Genomic DNA, 17963 nt, shown 5'->3' on the forward strand with positions numbered 1-17963 from the left:
AACGCATACGGTCTCACAGGAACCTAGTGTAAGGCAACGATAACGTATACCTACTCTACGTAAGAACGTGCGACCCGAGACTCCCCTTTGTAAAACGATATAAAAACGTCGGGGAGACGCGCCGCATGCTACGGCGAACACAAAGCATGCCACGCCAGCTAACCCACCGGGGGTCCGGGATACGCGAGAAGGCCAAGATCAAATCCGCATGCGAAGAACTTACAACGTGAGAAATCTCTAGCATACCGTCATGGCAGCGATCCTTGGCACAAGCCCAAAAGTTTGGAAAACACTTTCTATAAGAACTCAAAAAAATAGATCATGAGGTATCACGATATAGGTGGCTCGCTCTGCTAGTGAAGAAGACAAAGAAGCTCCGAACACAAAAACGTCCCAAAAGCAACTCCTACAACAGCAGCACCCACCACAATCCTCCCTCGCGGCGCATCCCTCCCAGCAGCAGAGTCGGCCGTCGAAGTACTGCTTGCACTTCCCGTAGTCACAACCGAAGACGCACCCTCCGTCTTAGTCCCCGTCGCAGTTCCCGTCGTCGCTTCTATCGCAGTTCCCGTCGTTACCGCTCCCGTCCCCGTCGCCACAGCCTCGGAACTTCCAACAGTGGCAGTAACCGTCACCGTCTGCGTGGGATACGGCGAGACCTTCGTGTTCAACTTGATCCCGCAAACTGCCTCAGTGTCGAAAGTGAATGGCATATTCCGGGCCTCGCACTCCGAGGTCTGGCGCTGGATTGAATCTAAACCAAGTCAGAATATTGGAACATCAAGAAAGCCAAAGCTGAGACTGACCAGGCAGGACCGAAGCATCGCACTTCTCAGCCATGCAGCAAAAGTACCTCTCACGGTATTTCTGCTGAGTGCACATGCACGCTGCGTCGTTGGTGCAGGAACCGCCGGGGAAACTTCCAAAGAAGCAGCCGTTCTGCACATGAATTGGTTAGTCTCCGATCCAAGAATGGGCTCCCATGCGGGAGGAGGGGTGACGAACATCGCATTCCGCGTCGCGGTTCTGCTTCTCCTGGTCAAAAGGCGTTGCGGCGACGAGACTGCCGCCTACAAGGCCCAGCAAGATGACGACGCTAAACTGCGGCATAGCGAGTGTCTATTTCAAACGAGTGACGATAGCGAGTGACTGTGCGATGAAGAAACTTATCCATCAAAAGAAAACCTGTTCGGCCCCTGGCCCCCCTTTTAAGCCAAGATGTCGCGATAAAGGCAAACTTTTCTCGTGTTGCTGTGCCGCTCCATGTCACCCAGCTTGGCCAAATCCAGAACTTTTGGTTCGTGTTCAAGGGGCGGCGGTGAGGCCAAATCTTACCGCGTCCCTGGTGCGGGTAATTTTGGCAGTATTCTAAAATTTGATCTCCTGCAGCGAATCGAGAATAAGCTTACTAGCTTAATGTCAACAACCCCTGGTCTTTAGGGCGGAAGGCGTGGCCAGGATTCGAGTCACATCGCTTCGGCGCGACCAAGCTTCCTTTATTCGGCTATTCGAGTTGTGGTTGGTGTCGCTATGAACGATGAAGGAAATGCGAGCTATTTTAAGATACTCTGGTGACAAGTCGCTTGGTATCACGTCAAATTTGCCCGGTTTGACTCCTGGTTCTTGAGCTATCCGTCATGGTGCAAAAGGATTTGGCTTTGATGATCAAGTCAGCCGATTGCGATGGAATCGTCGATATGGAGGCGATGTTGAAAACATTTACAAATATTGTGGGCGAGTAGACGCTAACTATCGTAGAACCTAGTAAGAGTCATATGGTGTGAGATTAGTTTTGGTAGTCACAGAGTCGATAGACAGGGTCGGTATATGGGAATGTGTTTGAAGCCACATTAGATGTTGCACTCAGATAAAGCCTAGTTCGCTATATCAATTTTGAGGCAAGGTAATGGTTGGGAGCAGGCCGGCGTCGCATGGATATTGTCAGTGATGTTGTTCATGGTTCACAACGGCCTCTCTGCTATGGCGGCAAACTCCGTGATTACTATTTCTGAGCTGCCGTGGCCTGAGCCACATCCTCAAGGAAGCCCCGTCTCTCGAGTGTTTCCCGTCTTGAAACAAGTCGCCTGGTGAGGCGTTGGTGAAATTACCAGCGCCTGGGTAGCTCCCGTGCTTGCCGTTAGCCGGCGCAAACTCTCGGAAGACGGGACCCACCTCGAATCGGCCGCGATCACGGCACACATTGCCGTTAGTTCGCAGAAGACTTACGCGGCAGGCGGTCCCCGCGGAACAGCGGCTTGTCGCAAAAAGCCAATTCAGTTGCTCCGCCCCGTGGCTTGGCAGCCATTGGCGGCAGAACTCATTCTCCCGATGAGGGGACACGCGGCCGGGGTGAGCCTGTCAAGCATGAGCCCGAGTCCCTTTGCTGTCTGTAACAGGGTCGTGTAGCAGGGCAATCCAAAACTTTCGACACCAACGGCGACGATTGCGAGCCAGGGGATGGCGGTAGTTGTCAATGACGTAGGCTCTGAAGTTGCATGGAATTCCCTTCGATGCAGGAGGGACATGCCAGGACACCCTTTGCAGCAGCCGCCTGGATCACGAGATGCAGGAAGCCGGACAGAATCGTGTCGTGGACTGCAGACTTGAGTTGAACAGCATGATGGCCGTGAAACGTGCCCAGCTCGTCCCAAACGTCTCTCCTGTCGAGCAAGAGGCTTTAGCTTCTGGCGAGACTGCCCAATGATGGGATGATGGGACGATAACCTTGAATGGACCGCATCTTGGTTGAGGGCTGTCAAGATTCCCGTACTTCGGTATCCGAGATGCGATTTTCTTCAGCAAAAGGAACTGATTCGCTACCGACATCCCAAGACAATGGAACTTGGATCAGCTCGAGAACGTGGCACGGGACTGATGAATTGCTGTGCAATTGAGTTGAGTTGCACGTGTCGGCGAGACGCCCCGAGCCCCATCTGGGCGCTGGGGATGACGTCTGAGCTCATCCGCGGCTCAACCAGAGGCTGATGCTGGATTTCCAGCCACACTCGGGGCAGACGGTTTGCATATTTGGCTGGCAGGTAGCTGCGTCGAATCTTTGAACCAAAGCAGCGGGAGGGATCAGTTCAATGTTCTCGTCAACGAAATGGTGCCGTTCCCCAGAGTTCAGACTCGACGACCGCAAGCCAAGACGGCGAGTCAAGCGAGGAGCCGGCAGTGTGGGGGATGAGCAGAAATTGCGTGTCTCCATTTGCAAGTTGTACGCGTCAAGCTTTTGCTATCCACAATCGGCACTCGATTGCGCAGGAAACAGCCAGCCAGATGCGCGGGTTGCATCACACCGGGGTCTAGTATTCGTAGTGTACATGCTTTGTAGGTACTTGTCCAAGGGATTCCTTGAGAAATTTGGCAGGTGCGTATCGCCATCAGTTCCCGCGTACTGCGTATTTGTCGCCCAGCCGTGGGGTCGGCCACTGGCACACTGGCCAGTGGCCTGGCGTGTTCTGTGTGGATGCTGCTGACATCTCATTCGGAGTTGTGAGATTGACGGGAAGCTTGACCTGTGAAAGCCGGGATATTGATCCATAGACCCTTTTTTTCCCCTTACATGAAAAAGGCTTGTTTATGCTTACTTCGTATTGAGAGATGTAGCGCAAATGAAAAAGATCAGAGCAGCAGATACTGGCCGGACATCGCATCGAGGTTTCAACATTTGCGAATGTGCCCGAGAGCCGACATTCTGCAACGCCAAGACGGCTGGATGCCGGCCAGAAACAATAGCTGCTGTCGTCAGAAAGGCTGTCTAGCGGCGGGCGGCCTGTCACCCTCTGCTCAGCGTAAGAGGAATGGGTCCCGTTCCAGCAGTGAGATTCGCACAAGGCACGTCTCCTCCACCGTTGGAGAGGAGAGGGAAACGGAGATGGGCAAGCACCGACATCCCGGTAGGTGCGAAAATGGGTGTGGATGACCTGGAGTTTGGAGGGCAGCGTTAAGCCCCTAAAAGCAAGTGACCTCGTGTGGCTGGTGCGGATTCAGGGGAACGAGTGAGAGAGGTCGCGTGCTGTTAATCAGCGCCCCATTCATTCACGGATTGAGAGACTTATGATTGGCTGACTGCTCGGTTTGTCGATGGAAGCTGTTTGGCGGGTTGAGAGCGCACTTTGTATCGCAAGCGGATTGCTCTCAGCAGCTGTTGACTTGATCGCTCAACTAGTTTACGCCTCCTGCAGAAGCGCAGCGCCGGACTTCTAGGGCGCCGTTTTGCAGTGCGTCGCCAGCTTGAGTCGTAGGTCGTTTGGCCCGACAACTCGCAACCGCCAAGATGTCCGACAGCCATTGGTTGCTTGCCGGGCATGACCACCAGTTCGAATGCGTTGGACGCTGTGCGGGACGAGACCTGGTGGTCGTGAATAGCTTAGCTTGCGTCTGTGCCTCCAACCACCACAACTTGTGGATGTCAGTTGACAATGCCGATCTTCGACAATGGTGGCCGCCAGTAGCATTTCAGGTTGTGGTGAACATGGTCGCAGGCAGTTCGCAGGGACACCACACCCTTCAGACGCAGCGGAGTCGAGTCAACAAACCTCGAACCTGATCTGATAAACCGTACATGTTCATAGTGGGATGAGGCTCCAGGCTAGTAACTACTCCGACTTTGGCTTGGGAGGCTCTCCGGGCGGATGGTTGAAACAGAGTAGCGGAAATAAGGCGAGCGGAATATCGTCGATGGAAATTTGCAAGCGGTCGCCAGGGCAGGGCCGGGCAGCATTGGCATTGAATTTCGGAAGAGCCAAGCGGCTAGGAAGCGAGAGGATCCACCACCGGGATTGAGGTTTCTTCGGCGAGTTGGCGAAGTGTTGCATGGCGGGCATGGCCGACGGCGGCACCGCTTCTTAGCGTGCACCGGAGCCAAATGAGGCATCGGTTTTTCGACCAGGGCATTTAGATTAGATGGGCAGACTGGCAATGCAGAGTGATATCATCAACATGTTGAGTATGCCTCTGTTGTCGTGATATTTTGGGTGATTGAAAGTCATCTGGAGAACTGTAGTCTGCGAAGACGGGACCAAGAGAGTTTGGTAGCGTCGGTGGCGGCCAACAAGGTTGGATAGGCTGGCTTTAGTGTGTTAGGGTCGATTTGGGGGCGAGGATAACGGGAGCCTTCAGTAGGGTATTCTGGGGCAAAAGCGAGATGCGAGATGCCCGTAGGTACTTCGTATGGATGGCGGGAGGAGGCGGTGGTGGTGGTGGTTGGTGGGAAGAGGAGGGGGAGGCGCATGTTCCCCGGAAGCAACAAGCATGTACCTAAGCTCACGGCATATGATGGCGAGGCATTGCAGAAGCTTGACGCTGGGTACGGCAAGCAAGTTGGACGGCGAGGTGTCGTTCTGGACGGTGATTGGGGGCGAGGCGTTGGTCGGGGTCTGGCCGAGTGACTTTTGTGGCCGGGAAGGCCTGGCTCCGAAACGACAGAGGCCGTGATAAAAATATCAAGAATAGAAATAAAGGTCGGAGTTAGAGTAGAGTTGACGTTCCTCCATCATGTAAGGTAAGGCGACGGGACACGTTTGGCGGCAAAACGGAAGCGACAGAGAAAGAGAAGGAGAAAGAGTCGTCAGAATCAAATGGCTGAGCGAGGTGAGATGCGCCTGGCGCAGGGACGGGAAGGAGCTAAAACAGTCTGGTTCATTGCAAGTGCGAGGAAGCCGCGTGTCGCTCTGGGGTCTGAGATGGAAGGAAGGAAGGCGCAAATGGAAAGAACGAGTACCTTCCTCGATAGTAACTGTGAGTCTGTGACTGATGAAGGCAGGAACGCCCTCTACGCCATGGTTGCTGTTTAGACGACTTCTTGCCATTCCACAGCCTGGTTGATGAGCAGTCTAACACGGGCAGGCGCACTGGAAGGCGTACCTTCCTGCATCGTCAAACAGAGACGGAAGAGAGCAAGAGGGTTCTGCTGTGTTGGCTTCCTTCCTTGCACCTTCACCGTCACGACTCACGACGAGATGCACGCATTGGGGAGGAACGTGGACCATGCTGCTGAGTTCGCACAGGCGAGTGGCCTCCTTCTTCACAGTGCTGCTTCTCGCCCCCACTTTCAACCGGTTGTAAAGATACGTACCTGTCTATCCACCCACCTGCACCTGCGCTTTTGGCTTGGCAGGAAAAAGAGTTCCCTTCCCAAGCCTGTGTGGAAGGTGCAGCCAGCAATTACCGCCGGAATAAGGAGGCAGATGCTGGTGCGGTGCTGTCAGAGCACTGAGTGAGTGCTGGCCCTGTGGGCAGCGGGCACAGTCAGTTGCAGCAGTGTACCTTAGGGAGTGAATGGACGGGTGCCCAGACCCCCCCACCTTACAGCGACTGTAACCTTACCCCAAGTGAAGGAGGTGCGCTTGCCCAATGCCCAGAAGTAAAACCAGGAAAGGAGCGACATGACTTGTTGCCCTTTTGGATCGAATCTCGGTGGCCGGCAGGGATGCAGCGCAAAAGAGAAGAAACCCGTCAAGTCTTGGCATCGCGCCCAGATGCCGCGTGTTCCCACCTTTTTTCCCACTGAGTCTGCCTTTCTTGCGACTGACCGACCCTTTTCCCACGCAGGAGCGCGCAGCCAGACCGACCAGGCCTTGCCAATTGGTCGAGGCGCCCTTTGAGACTGCCAAAACGGCCCATCCGTTAAAATGAATGGCGGATCCCACCTCCCATCCCAAGGCCCGTATGTAGAGCCTGCCGCTTCCCTTCCGCTACCGCTTCAATCTGTTGTTGTCGGCCTTCACTCACTCTGATCCCTTCCTCTCCTCCCCTCCCCCCCTTTCCTACCTCTTCGACGTCGCAGTTCTTCTTGCGTTGATGACCGTGTGACGCTGTCTGCTGTCCTCGATACCACCCTGTCCACGACCGCTCGGCTGTTGGGTTTTGTTTGTCCTTCGCTGGTTCCAACCAACTTCGCTGCGATAAAGCACAGACATTTGGGAGGCGTTTTGGGAATACACGCTTACGACGACCCGGCAAAAATCTCCGGCTGCGAGACACCCACGACAGCAACCCCAGTCAATATTTCTGCTGCTGTTCGACGAACTCGACACCGATATCCTCGACTTTACGAAATCCAAGTAGAGAAAAGGAGTATTAGGGATTCGACTCGAAGGGAAACAGGCCCCGTCTTGAAATAGGAGAACCTGCACTTCGTCCGACACTCGACAGTGCGACCCCGATCACCCCAACATCATGTCCGACGGCAAGCTTCCGAACGGCAAGCTGCCCTACGGCACGCCCGAGGGCGGCTGGAAGGCGGTACACACATGGAGGACACCGGATTGGGTAGAACCAATTGTAAGAAGTCGAAGCCATTCCCGCTTCCTCGCGGGCCAGACACGAGAACGAGATCAAGTTGCTAACACCAGCACTAGCTGATTGTTTCAATCATGCTTACCGCCTTGTGGTTCACTCGCCGCAAGAACTTCTCCATCCTCCGCCGTAATGGCGCCAACTACGAGCCTCTCTTCGAGGGAGCCGAATCTCCCAGAATGTCCGACGACTACGACTCGCTCGGCAGCCCCATTCGAACCGATCCTCACCCGCCAAAGTTCCGCACAATCTTTGGATGCATTCGCGTCAAGACCCCTAACTCGAGCCGTTTCGCGAAATACGTCCACTCGCGCATCCTGCAAAAGTTCCCCTTCCTCATCGAAATGTTCTACTGGGCCATCTCCTTCTTTTTCTACCGAATGACCGGCAGCCTTGCTCAGAGCTACTACGGCGGCAGAAAGTCTCTCTGGGAGGTTGCTCAAGGCCACGGCCTGTTTCTGCTCGAGTCTGAGGCCAAGTTCTTCGGCGAGGGTACCAGGACCGGTCCGGAACGTTGGTTGGAGTGGCGCGTGTCTCACTGGTTCTTGGAGGGCGCACAGGCTGGTGATTTCCGCGGCATCTGGCTGACGATCCTCAACCGTGGCTACTCGATGATCCATATCCCTGGCACCGTTGGCTTCATCGGATACTACTTTGCCATGGCGCCTACCCATGCCCGCTTCTGCACCGTCCGTCGCACCATGACTCTGCTGAACATGTGTGCCTTCATCATCTTCATCTTCTACCCGTGCGCGCCCCCGCGCCTGATGCCTTCCGAGTACGGATTCGTCGACACCGTCAACATGGAGAACGCCGAGAGTGTGTGGATGAGCGGAAAGTTCGTAAACAAGCTGGCCGCGATGCCGAGTATGCACTTTGGATATGCCTTTGCCATCGGATGCGTTTTCGTCGCCGATTCTGCAATCCTTAGCCTCCTCTTCGGTCGCCTGCGCAATTACCTTCTCAAGGACGACCTGGACAAGTCTCTGGATATCGACGATGTCGAGGTTAGAGAGATCCAGGAGAACCGTGCGCGCTGGAAGAGCTGGGCCATGTTCGCCTTCGGCATCTGGTACCCCAGCTGGATTCTGTTGACCATCGTCGGCACGGCCAACCACTACCTCATGGACGCCGTAGTCGCGACCTTCTGCGCGCTGATGGCATACCTCTGCAATCGTGCTTTGTTGGTGTTCCTCCCTGCCGAGGACATGCTTCTGTGGGCCTTGAGGCTCGAGAAGCCCGTTCCCACGACCGGTCGCATGAAGAACATTGCCGTGCGGTAATCGTCGGCCGAAAAGAAAGAATGCTGTATGAGAGATGCGGAAGAAAGAATCCTTACTTTATTATTCATAGCATTGTAGAGGCGTTGGGAAATGACTATCGGCCTCGGCTTTTATTTTTTCAATAGGCCATCATCAGGGTACATTTTGTATTAGCCCGTTATAATGAGAATATTCGTCGATAGAAAAGAGACACAACACATCTTACCAAGCATATTTCTGAACTAGCTATCGGGGGAGCGTGATTGCTTATATGCACGCCTGTCCGCCCGGCTTCTGCGGCGGTCCTTTCGTATTCAGTGGGCCCCATAATCAACGGAGGTCTCGGATACACGCGTGATTCGACCTTTCTACATTCAAGCGTCCCGCCCAAAGAGGCATTCGATATAAATGTTATTGGGTGCCCTATCCCTCCGGGCGCAGATCTCGGGGTATTTTTGTCGCCCAGGCAGTATGGTTTGTCTGGCCGAGATATCCGTGGCCCGTGTCCGTGGGGTCTTTCGCTTTCGGGGAATGGAGAGAAAGGTTCGGGGGCCGATTTTGCCGGGGCCCGAAGAGTTGGAGGGCGACGACAGTCGAGGTGCATTGGAAGTTTTCCGGCGAGGGGCTGACGATGATGACGACGGACTGGTATTCTAAAATGCTTGAGGAGGAATATCCAGGGCGGTGTTGCGGCTGTCGGGAACTCTCTTCGCGCTTCTGCTGTTGTTGCGGTCGTGAGCAAGCTACGTGTCAGAGGAGAAGTCTTGTAATCGGGACAATTGGATTGTTTTTCTGGGAGGGTTTGTACTCCCTTTTGTTCATCCCATGCTTGCTAGGCTTTTGTCTGGTTGTTGCATTTTAGACCACGGATGTGCTTGGTTACACGAGCGTTTGGCTGTACTCCCGTCTGAATAGGCGACTGGATGTATGGACCCTGGGTACGACGGTAGTTCTTTCGAAACTGGTCGCCTTCGGAAGCCGACATCAATTTTCCAAGCGGTGTGTGACTGACGATTTTTGTTGTGGTGCGACTGGTTTCGTTGGGCAAATTTCCAACGGCAATGACGAAGAGTGTCGAGGAAGTTGCATGGCCCACCCAGCAGGTGTTTTCAGAGTCGATGAAAAGTATGGTCGGCATTTCTCTTCAAAGACTATGGGTTGTCGTCTCCTTATGAGTATGCCGATCGCGTGTCGTTGAAATCGTGGTCGTGGGACCGGAGTCCTTGGCCCACTAGGCGACCTATCGCGTTAGAGATCACCGCCACGTGTGGTTGCGGCTCGTCGCGACGCCCATGTCGACCGCGCCGAGCATCATCTTTATCATTTGCCAGTTGTCACATGCTGGTATCCATGAGTTCCATTCGGACTGAGCCAACGGTACTAGTCTTTGTCGGCGAGTGGTTGCTTTCAGTACTGGGTATGCCTTTCTGGTTGCCTTTGATCTCGAACTGACCTATGGCACTGATTTTCTCAGCACAAAGGTCTTATTTAGATCCATAACAATTGAATTGTATTAGTTCTGGAACATGTGTTCTTTGACTGTTGTGCAAAGCAAAAGGTATCAAGAATAGCCCTGAATACTGATATCAATAGATTCGTCCGCAGTGCTTTTGGATGGTCCATCATGCCTACAAAAGTCAACCATCTACTACCTCAGACTTCAAAACCAATCAACCTAGTACTCAATTCAAACAAGCATCACAGACAGAAATCATGGATCCCACCTCCACCTCCACCCCCAAATCCCAAACCTCCGCCGAGTTCATCTACGAATTCACCCCGCAATCCTACCTCCGCATCCCCGGCCTGCGCTTCGACCCCATCGACCAGCTCATCCCCTACCCGCACCGCGCCGCCCTCGAGTTCCTCAAGCCCTCCCGCTTCAAGCTCGACCTGCCGTGGGAGGAGTACTACGACCTCCTCCAGCCCTTCGACGACGTCTGCTTCAAGCTCGTCGACGTGCTCATGTACGCCGTCGACGAGCTGCGCCACAACGTGCCCCCGCGCATCAAGAAGGTGACCGCCGCCGTGGGCAAGACCGATGTTGCTGACGAGACACAGATGATTAAGGCCAAGGCCGTCGAGGTCGATTATGACTGGAACGCCTTCTTTGAGCGCGTGCTTGAGCTGCTCGGCCCCAAGGGCGAGGAGTTTGGGATGTGTGGTAAGGATGTGATGTGGATTACTATGCTGTATACGCGCGCGTACGCTGATTCGCCTGCGTGGCTGCGCAAGAAGGACCAGGGATATTATTTGAAGGCAAACATTCACTATTTGCACGATTTGCTTGGGGAGTGGAACATGTTGGTTCGGCAGAAGGGTTGGAAGTGGGAGGTCATTTTCTTTGACGTTTTCGTGAAGGATTCGTAGGTCGGTGGTTGTACGTAGCTGCTACGAACTCAACCCTCACTTCTGAAAGTGACGTCAATCTCGGCCACTTCCTCAAATGTCTTTTCTGTCCGAGTCATTATCGAGCAGTGATCCAACGCCAAAGTTCGGGACTTGTGTATTCAATGTTTGTTACTAGAAGAGTAGACTCTCCTCCCATGCATGTTATAATACTTCAACCTCGTCCGAGGCAAAACAACCCTACCACCTTTGTTCGGACCTTATTGCGCACATGGCATCTTCGGACTTGCATATCTAAGACGGAGCGGTGGCGGGCAGAGACGCGCAACGGTCGTTGTAAGCGTCACCCTGGCCCAGGTTGGTGCCAGTCTGGTTATTGAATGCAATGCGTGCCATGGTGTCCTCGCTGGGGTTGTACAACGGCCACCCGCCCGAGTAGCTGAGCAGGCCAGAGGTGGTGTTCTTTGCAAAGGTAGTCCAGGCGCCGCGAAGGAATTCAGCCGTCTCCAACTCCACGATTGTACTAGGGGGGTCCTGAGGCAGCGTTCCGAAGAGAGGTTGCAACTAGAGAAAGAAAGAGAAAGAGTGAGCCTCGATGAACCGAAGTGTGTAGACATGCGTGCGTGTATGTGTATGTGTGTGTGGAAAGGGAGAGGGGATACATACCTCGGCACCATGATACGCTCCACTGGGCGGGTTGGTCGAGAGAACCAGATTGGGGAAGTCACCAAAGTAACGGTACCTCCATGAAGGGAGACCGGCCGAGACGGTCTGGGCAAGTCTGATGTTGTCGGCGCAAGTATAGAATCTGAAGTTGAAATCGGCCCAGTAAATCTCGGTCCTATTAGGCTGGAGGCCCTTGAAAGCGCCGGCCTCATTCTCGTTATTACCAATTAGGTAGGCGGCGTCAGCAGAACTGCGGTTGGAGTAGTCTTCGAACACGAGCTCGTTATCCACACCAGGGCCGAAGGCCGGAGTCGAGCCGATGCCAGTCTCAGCGGTAGAGAAGCCTGCGAAGATCTGCGCAGCGGTGCGGTTCCCCATGCAGTCGGTGACGGCGGCAGCGGCGGTGCTACTGTTACTGCTAGGGCAGCCGACAGAATCAGCAATACGGTACCACCTGGGGGACAGGGTGTCTGCGAGCAGGGCCGGGAAGCCGACGACAGTCGCGCTCTGCAGGATGAAGCCGCTAGCGATGGGGTCTGAGGCGTAGGCGAAGGAGTAGAAGTCGGCCATTCCGGAGCCAGCAGACTGGCCAAAGATGGTGATGCGGCTGGTGTCGCCGCCGAACGCTTCGGCGTTATTGCGAACCCACTCCATAGCAATCCTCATGTCCAGCAGTCCCAGATTCGGAGCAGAAGCTGGGTCACCGGGGAAACCAAAGATGCCGAGACGGTAGCTGAAGAGAAAGCGTTAGGTGCTACTATGTCTCGAGGTATGCAAGTGATTTCCTCCCTTAACTACTTGATTGACATCAACACAACATCTTACGTGTCGGTGATAAACTGTCCGTCGTACATTGGTTGACGCGCACCGCCTACGGCGCCACCGTCAGTCTTAATCAACGCCGGTCGTCCTCATTGGTTTCGATTACCGTAAGTATAGGCACCTCCATGGACCCAGACGAGAACAGCCTTCTTACGTTCTCCGGTTTGGGACTTGGTCCAGACATTGATTGACAGACAGTTCTCGCTCTGGGGAAATTCGGTAGGTGTAGGTTGCATACACGCTGGGCCCTAAGAGAGATTGCACGACGGATTAGCAACTACTCCGCTCCCCACCAAACAGCAATAACGGGCGAAAGATATGTGGTGTGCTGTTCTTGAGGTGCAGCGGGAAATGCAGGACGGCTTTGTCCGAACAGTCAACTAACAAAGTCAGAGCCGTTGATGGCCAGCGAGCCGTTGTAGGCGATGGGAGGCTGGAAACGCAAGGCTCCTATTGGAGGGACGGCGTATGGAATACCCAAATACGCCGAGACTTGATCGGCATTGGAAGCAGCATGACCAAAGACACGACCGCTGGTTGTCTTCACTGCTTGGCCAACTGTCCAGTTACCGCAAATGGGTTGAGGAGCGACAAAGGAGGTGGAAGCGAGTGCCACAGCGACTGATGAGAGTAGGTGTTTCATAGTAACACGTTGACTCTGTACAAAGAATGACTGAACAAATGAATGGATGCTGTGTTTGGTGAACGGAAAGAAAAGTTCAGGGAAAAGAGGAAGGTGAAGAAGGAAAACCGAGGCTTTGAAACAGCACGTTGACGTTTCTATTATCAGGAATCCAACTCAGTAAAATTAACTGAACCATCCCCCCCGTTTACGAATACACTACCCTTTCAAGGTACCGAATAATTCAACAGATGATCTTGCCTAAGATCTTGCCATGATTGGACGGGTGTCTCTACGTCTTCTCTAACGACGGTCCAGAGATCAATCATCAATGGCACTGCCCACTATCCGCAAGGTTCATTGGCTAAGTAGACCCATATACGTGGATATCCTCTACACCGTAAGCGGAAGGTTGCTGACCCGGACTTTCGGTTTTAACGACTTGCTACGTAAGCCCCATGAAAATGGGTGGTTCCAGCACGAAGTGGCAGGTATGTTTTGCTGAGGTGTATTAGTAAAGAGGTCCTTGGTAGACGACGCCGTCAGGTGGGGGCACGGCAGTTAGTTTACTTGGCCCCCGGGGTCCCTCGTCCAACCTAATCATCCGCGGGTATCTCATTCTAGCACAAGTTCGCTTCTCGCCTTCCCCCAACTATCACAATTACGCCATGACAAGGCGCCAACATGAAAGTTATTCGTTGTGATTGGCATAGAGTGAAGTTGCGTGAAGGACTACAAATCTAAATCGCTTATAAAAGGACCGATGGCTTCATGACCAACTTGCCGTCCTACTCTTCTCAACCACCACACTCACTTACCGTCCGTTATTTCACTAATCACCAACTTTCAAGATGAACGCCATGAGCAATTGGAAGATCGCCTCGGTCTGCGGCCTCATTCTGTCTCAGGCGTGCGCTGCCTTCCCATCAGTGGCGCGTGATGTCTCTGCTGTGAACAATGGCCCGAATTGTCAACAGGCGGTAGGCCCCTCCTAGCCAGATGAAGTGATTGTTTGCATCTGACGGTCATATAGTGTGACGTCTTGGCCGCCGGCTTCCCCGGCAGACTTCACTACGAGGCCTCCGACAGCAACTTCACCATTTGGGATCAGAAGCAGCTCGAGACGGCTTACGTCTGCCGCGTCCAGCCCACTTCAACCGACGAGGTCTCTAAGATTCTCAAGGTACTCGTGGACAGCTGGTGCAAGTTTGCGGTGAAGTGTGGTGGCCATTCCCGGAACCCCGACGACTCGGTCTCGACGGCTGGAGTCACCATCGATCTCGACTTGATGAGCACCATCACTGTATCAGACGACAGGAAGACAGCAAGCATCGGCGGTGGGTCTGTCACCCGGCAGATATACGCTGCTCTTGACCCGTACGGCCTGACCAATGTCGGTGGACGAGTCGGCCAGGTCGGTGCGGGCGGCTTCACCCTGGGCGGCGGTACGTCGGCCCTTTCGGCGAAGTACGGATGGGCTTTGGATCACGTGTTGGAGTACTAGGTATGTTGGTTTTGTTGCGTCTTAAAACCGTTTCCCTACTTATCACCGCGACAGGTTGTGCTGGCCAACGCTAGCGTGGTAAAGGTGTCAGAAAGCTCCCACCCCGAGTTGTACTTCGCGCTGCGAGGTGGAGGCAACAATTTCGGCATCGTCACGTCGTTCATTGTTGACGTCTACGAGCAGGATCCCGTGTACACTGGAGCGCGCACCTTTCCCGAAAGCCAGATCGTCCCGCTGTTGGAGGAGGTCGAAAAGATCTTCACGGTTGAAGACGAGCAAGATACCAATGTCGGACTTGAATACCGCTACACTTTCTCCCCCCAGAACGGCTGGACTGTATCGACCACGCAGCGATATGCAGAGCCCGTCATGAATCCCCCCGTATTCAACGCCCTCAACAGCATCCCGGCCGTGGGCAACCTCACGGGGGGCATCAACACCCTGGCGAGCAGCACCAGCGCTGTCGGCCAGCTGGGAGTTACAAGGTACTTCATTCATTAGGTTATGTTCTTCGGTCGAGTTTAACTGACCTGCCTAGAAACCTCTTCACCTCTTTGACCCACTACCCGTCTTTGGAGTTGAGCCAGCAAGGCCTTGCTATCATGAAGAACCTCACCGAGACCAGAAACTTAACCAGCCTCAACCCCCAGCTCATCACGTACTCTATCCCTGCGGCGATGATGAGGAACTCAAAGGCTAGAGGCGGCAACGCTCTCGGTCTGGAAGATGTCTCGGGACATCTCATAAGTACGTCAATACCACTCTCCCTCACCTTCTACCATTGTTCTCAAGCAAGCGTCTGCGCAATCAACGGTGTCTAACCATAGACGTCCAGTCAACCTTTTTGTTCTGAGCTGGACCGACAGAACATTGGACAATGCAGCAAGCATGCTTGCGGAGACCTTTATCACCGACTTCCGGGCGGCGGCAGAGAAGCTCGACGCGGTCCACCCCTTCATTTACATCAACTACGCCAACAAGGGTCAAGATGTTTTTGGCGGATATGGGCAGAACAACCGGGACCGTTTGATGGAGATCTCGAAGGCAGTGGACCCCAAGGGTGTCTTCGCCTCCTCCGGTCTCTGGACTGGATTTTTCAAGGTCCGCTAAAGGGTCGCTAGAGGGTCTATGTCTTATTGCTTTGGGTTATCAGTCACTTCGACACGGACTCTTCAAATACATTTGTCTTATCTGGAGAACTGGGAGACTTCGTCAAGAATAATCAGAATTGTGAGATATGCCACATAATTAAGTCATAAAAGTCACAGCAAGCCTACGATGTCGTTCGTAGTAAGGTGATATCACCACTTGTCATTGTTTGTTGCTCGACCCTTGCTCGTGGTGTCGTGTGCATCCCACATGCATGTACTACTGTATTAATTATCGCAAGAATTCTTCATTCTCCTTCCCGCACTCATCGGTAGTTGACCGGGCATGAGCTCGGCGGAATTGCTACGTCAATACGGATCTTGGGATATGGTAGGTACGCGATTCACGAGGAGGGGATGGGATATGCCGTGATGCCCCATTAATTCGCCCGCACGCCAGTCCGTGCATCTTCCGGGTTGTCAGCGAGCGGACTTAAGGTAGTGGAAGCCGGACCCACGTCACTCGGACTCGGTATGGTTCTGTAGGGTCTCGGCCTGCCCGTCAAGTCCACCGATATGATAAATGCAAAGCCCATTCGCAACTGTGATCAACAGCAACATATTCCATGTTCGCCCGTTCTGCATCCATCAATATCGGACAACCCTGTCACATCGTCATGTACGCAAACATAAAGCTCATGTCCCTACAAATTGGCAGTATGCTGGCTAACGTATCACAGAGTATCTCAACCATGTCTACTACCACTCTGCCCTTCAGTGACATTCAAGTGCAGGTCCCCGGTTTTGGGGCCATGGGCTTGAGCTCTGCCATGGGAAACGATCTCAGCTACGACCAGGCTGAGCCAGTCCTGCTCAAGGCCGTCGAGCGCGGTTGCATATTCTGGGATACTGCCGTAGGTCATTCACCGTCGGCAAGTCGACGCGATGGGAAACAATCAATCATCTGACAAGCGCCCCAGGTCGCATACAAGAACGGCGCCAACGAACAGCTTCTCGGTGACTTCGTCAAGAAGCACAATGTGCGCGACAAACTCTTTGGTGCGTCTCATTATTGCATATACGCTTGCACCCGAACGACTGGACTAACTACTGCTGCTGGTGCGTAGTCGCATCCAAGTGCGGATTCGACGTCTTTGGCCCGCAACGCACGGTGACGAATTCGGCATCCCACATCAAGGAGTATATTGAGGGTACAATCGACAGGCTCGGCTTCACCCCTGATCTGTACTACCTGCACAGGATCGACCCGAGTACGTCCCGTTCCCATCTTGAACCCGTCTTCACAGGCCGTTAATGGCGTGATCACTTACGCTCGAATCCAGACACCCCGCTCGAGGAGTCCATCGGCGCATTGGATGAGCTCCGTCGTGCCGGCAAGACGAAGTATATCGGCCTGTCTGAGTGCTCTGCCGCGACTTTACGCAAAGCGAATGCGAGTACGTTTGCTCACCAGAATAATACGGGACAGCGCTAAACCAGGTATTGCTTTTTGCAGTTGCGAAGATTGATGCCATCCAAGCTGAGTACTCGGCTTTCGAGACTATCCATGAGACAAACGGCCTCATCGAGACTGCTAAGGAGCTTGGCGTTGCTTTTGTGGCATTCAGCCCCCTCGGACACGGCTGGCTTGTTGATGACTTCCCTTTTAAGTCTCCCGACGACTTTGGCCCAACCGATTTCCGACGCACCGGTAAGCGCCCTCAAAACGCAGCTAGTTAATGCGTCTGTATACTAACACTACTTGTTCGAATGCCGCAGTGCCCAAGTTCCAGGGCGACAACTTCTACCGCAATAAGGCCATTGTCGACGAGATCAAGAAGCTGGCCACGGTCAAGGGATGTACGGTGGCTCAGATTGCACTGGCCTGGGTCGCCGCCCAAGGCTTCATCGCCATCCCCGGCACGACCAAGGCCTCTCGCTTGGATGAGAACTGGGATTCGCGCAAGGTTGTCCTTACTGAGGACGAACTGGAGGAGATGCGTCGCATCGTTGATGAGGCCAAGCCGGTCGGTGCGAGATTCGCCCCTATCTTCGAGTCCATGGTTGGACACTAGAACATGCATCTTGACATTTCGATCTTGTGTGCCGTCGTTGACAGAGTGCCGGCCATTATCGAAGATTGCCGGGCAGGTCCGGTGTTCAGAATGAGGCCCGCGAAGTAGGGACGAGATGAGAGCAGAAGGTGGGGGGAAACTGCCTTGTAAATAGCTCACACCGTAAGTCTCTTGACAATGAACACGTACGAAATCCGCGTTTGTCGGCGATGTCGTCCGAGTAGAGTGTTCCGCCGGGCTCCATCGGAGATTTCGTGGCATGATTCTTCGGAG

At 53.9% G+C, this 17963-nt stretch overlaps 6 protein-coding genes across 6 annotated transcripts; 4 read left to right on the forward strand and 2 right to left on the reverse strand.

The window, feature by feature from the left end:
- Nucleotides 1–353: 353 nt before the first annotated feature.
- Nucleotides 354–1110, reverse strand: CGGC5_v006844 (uncharacterized protein; the record flags this gene model as incomplete). The annotated part of the gene is made up of 3 exons (XM_032019722.1): nt 354–754; nt 807–939; nt 1006–1110. 3 exons carry the CDS (start codon nt 1108–1110, stop codon nt 354–356), a joined length of 639 nt encoding a protein of 212 aa, XP_031883017.1.
- A 6072-nt stretch (nt 1111–7182) lies between these two features.
- On the forward strand, nt 7183–8585 carry CGGC5_v006845 (uncharacterized protein; the record flags this gene model as incomplete). Its single annotated transcript, XM_032019723.1, has 2 exons — nt 7183–7287; nt 7365–8585. 2 exons carry the CDS (start codon nt 7183–7185, stop codon nt 8583–8585), a joined length of 1326 nt encoding a protein of 441 aa, XP_031883016.1.
- Nucleotides 8586–10277: 1692 nt separating this feature from the next.
- Nucleotides 10278–10934, forward strand: CGGC5_v006846 (uncharacterized protein; the record flags this gene model as incomplete). Its single annotated transcript, XM_032019724.1, has 1 exon — nt 10278–10934. One exon carries the CDS (start codon nt 10278–10280, stop codon nt 10932–10934), a length of 657 nt encoding a protein of 218 aa, XP_031882980.1.
- Nucleotides 10935–11207: 273 nt separating this feature from the next.
- On the reverse strand, nt 11208–12637 carry BCHE-2 (Cholinesterase; the record flags this gene model as incomplete). Its single annotated transcript, XM_032019725.2, has 4 exons — nt 11208–11477; nt 11580–12312; nt 12405–12450; nt 12508–12637. 4 exons carry the CDS (start codon nt 12635–12637, stop codon nt 11208–11210), a joined length of 1179 nt encoding a protein of 392 aa, XP_031882979.2.
- Nucleotides 12638–13874: 1237 nt separating this feature from the next.
- On the forward strand, nt 13875–15637 carry yanF-4 (FAD-dependent monooxygenase yanF; the record flags this gene model as incomplete). The annotated part of the gene is made up of 5 exons (XM_066151754.1): nt 13875–14003; nt 14057–14512; nt 14582–15012; nt 15066–15274; nt 15363–15637. The coding sequence occupies 5 exons, from the start codon at nt 13875–13877 to the stop codon at nt 15635–15637; spliced, it is 1500 nt and encodes a 499-aa protein (XP_066008712.1).
- Nucleotides 15638–16198: 561 nt separating this feature from the next.
- CGGC5_v006849 (Aldo-keto reductase yakc) lies at nt 16199–17690 on the forward strand (the record flags this gene model as incomplete). The annotated part of the gene is made up of 7 exons (XM_032019728.2): nt 16199–16294; nt 16356–16529; nt 16596–16674; nt 16743–16886; nt 16959–17072; nt 17132–17326; nt 17395–17690. 7 exons carry the CDS (start codon nt 16199–16201, stop codon nt 17688–17690), a joined length of 1098 nt encoding a protein of 365 aa, XP_031883225.2.
- Between the last annotated feature and the right edge of the window lie 273 nt (nt 17691–17963).

This window comes from Colletotrichum fructicola (assembly GCF_000319635.2).
Source record: "Colletotrichum fructicola Nara gc5 chromosome Unknown KSG_Nara_v1_contig04, whole genome shotgun sequence".
Taxonomy (NCBI): domain Eukaryota; kingdom Fungi; phylum Ascomycota; class Sordariomycetes; order Glomerellales; family Glomerellaceae; genus Colletotrichum; species Colletotrichum fructicola.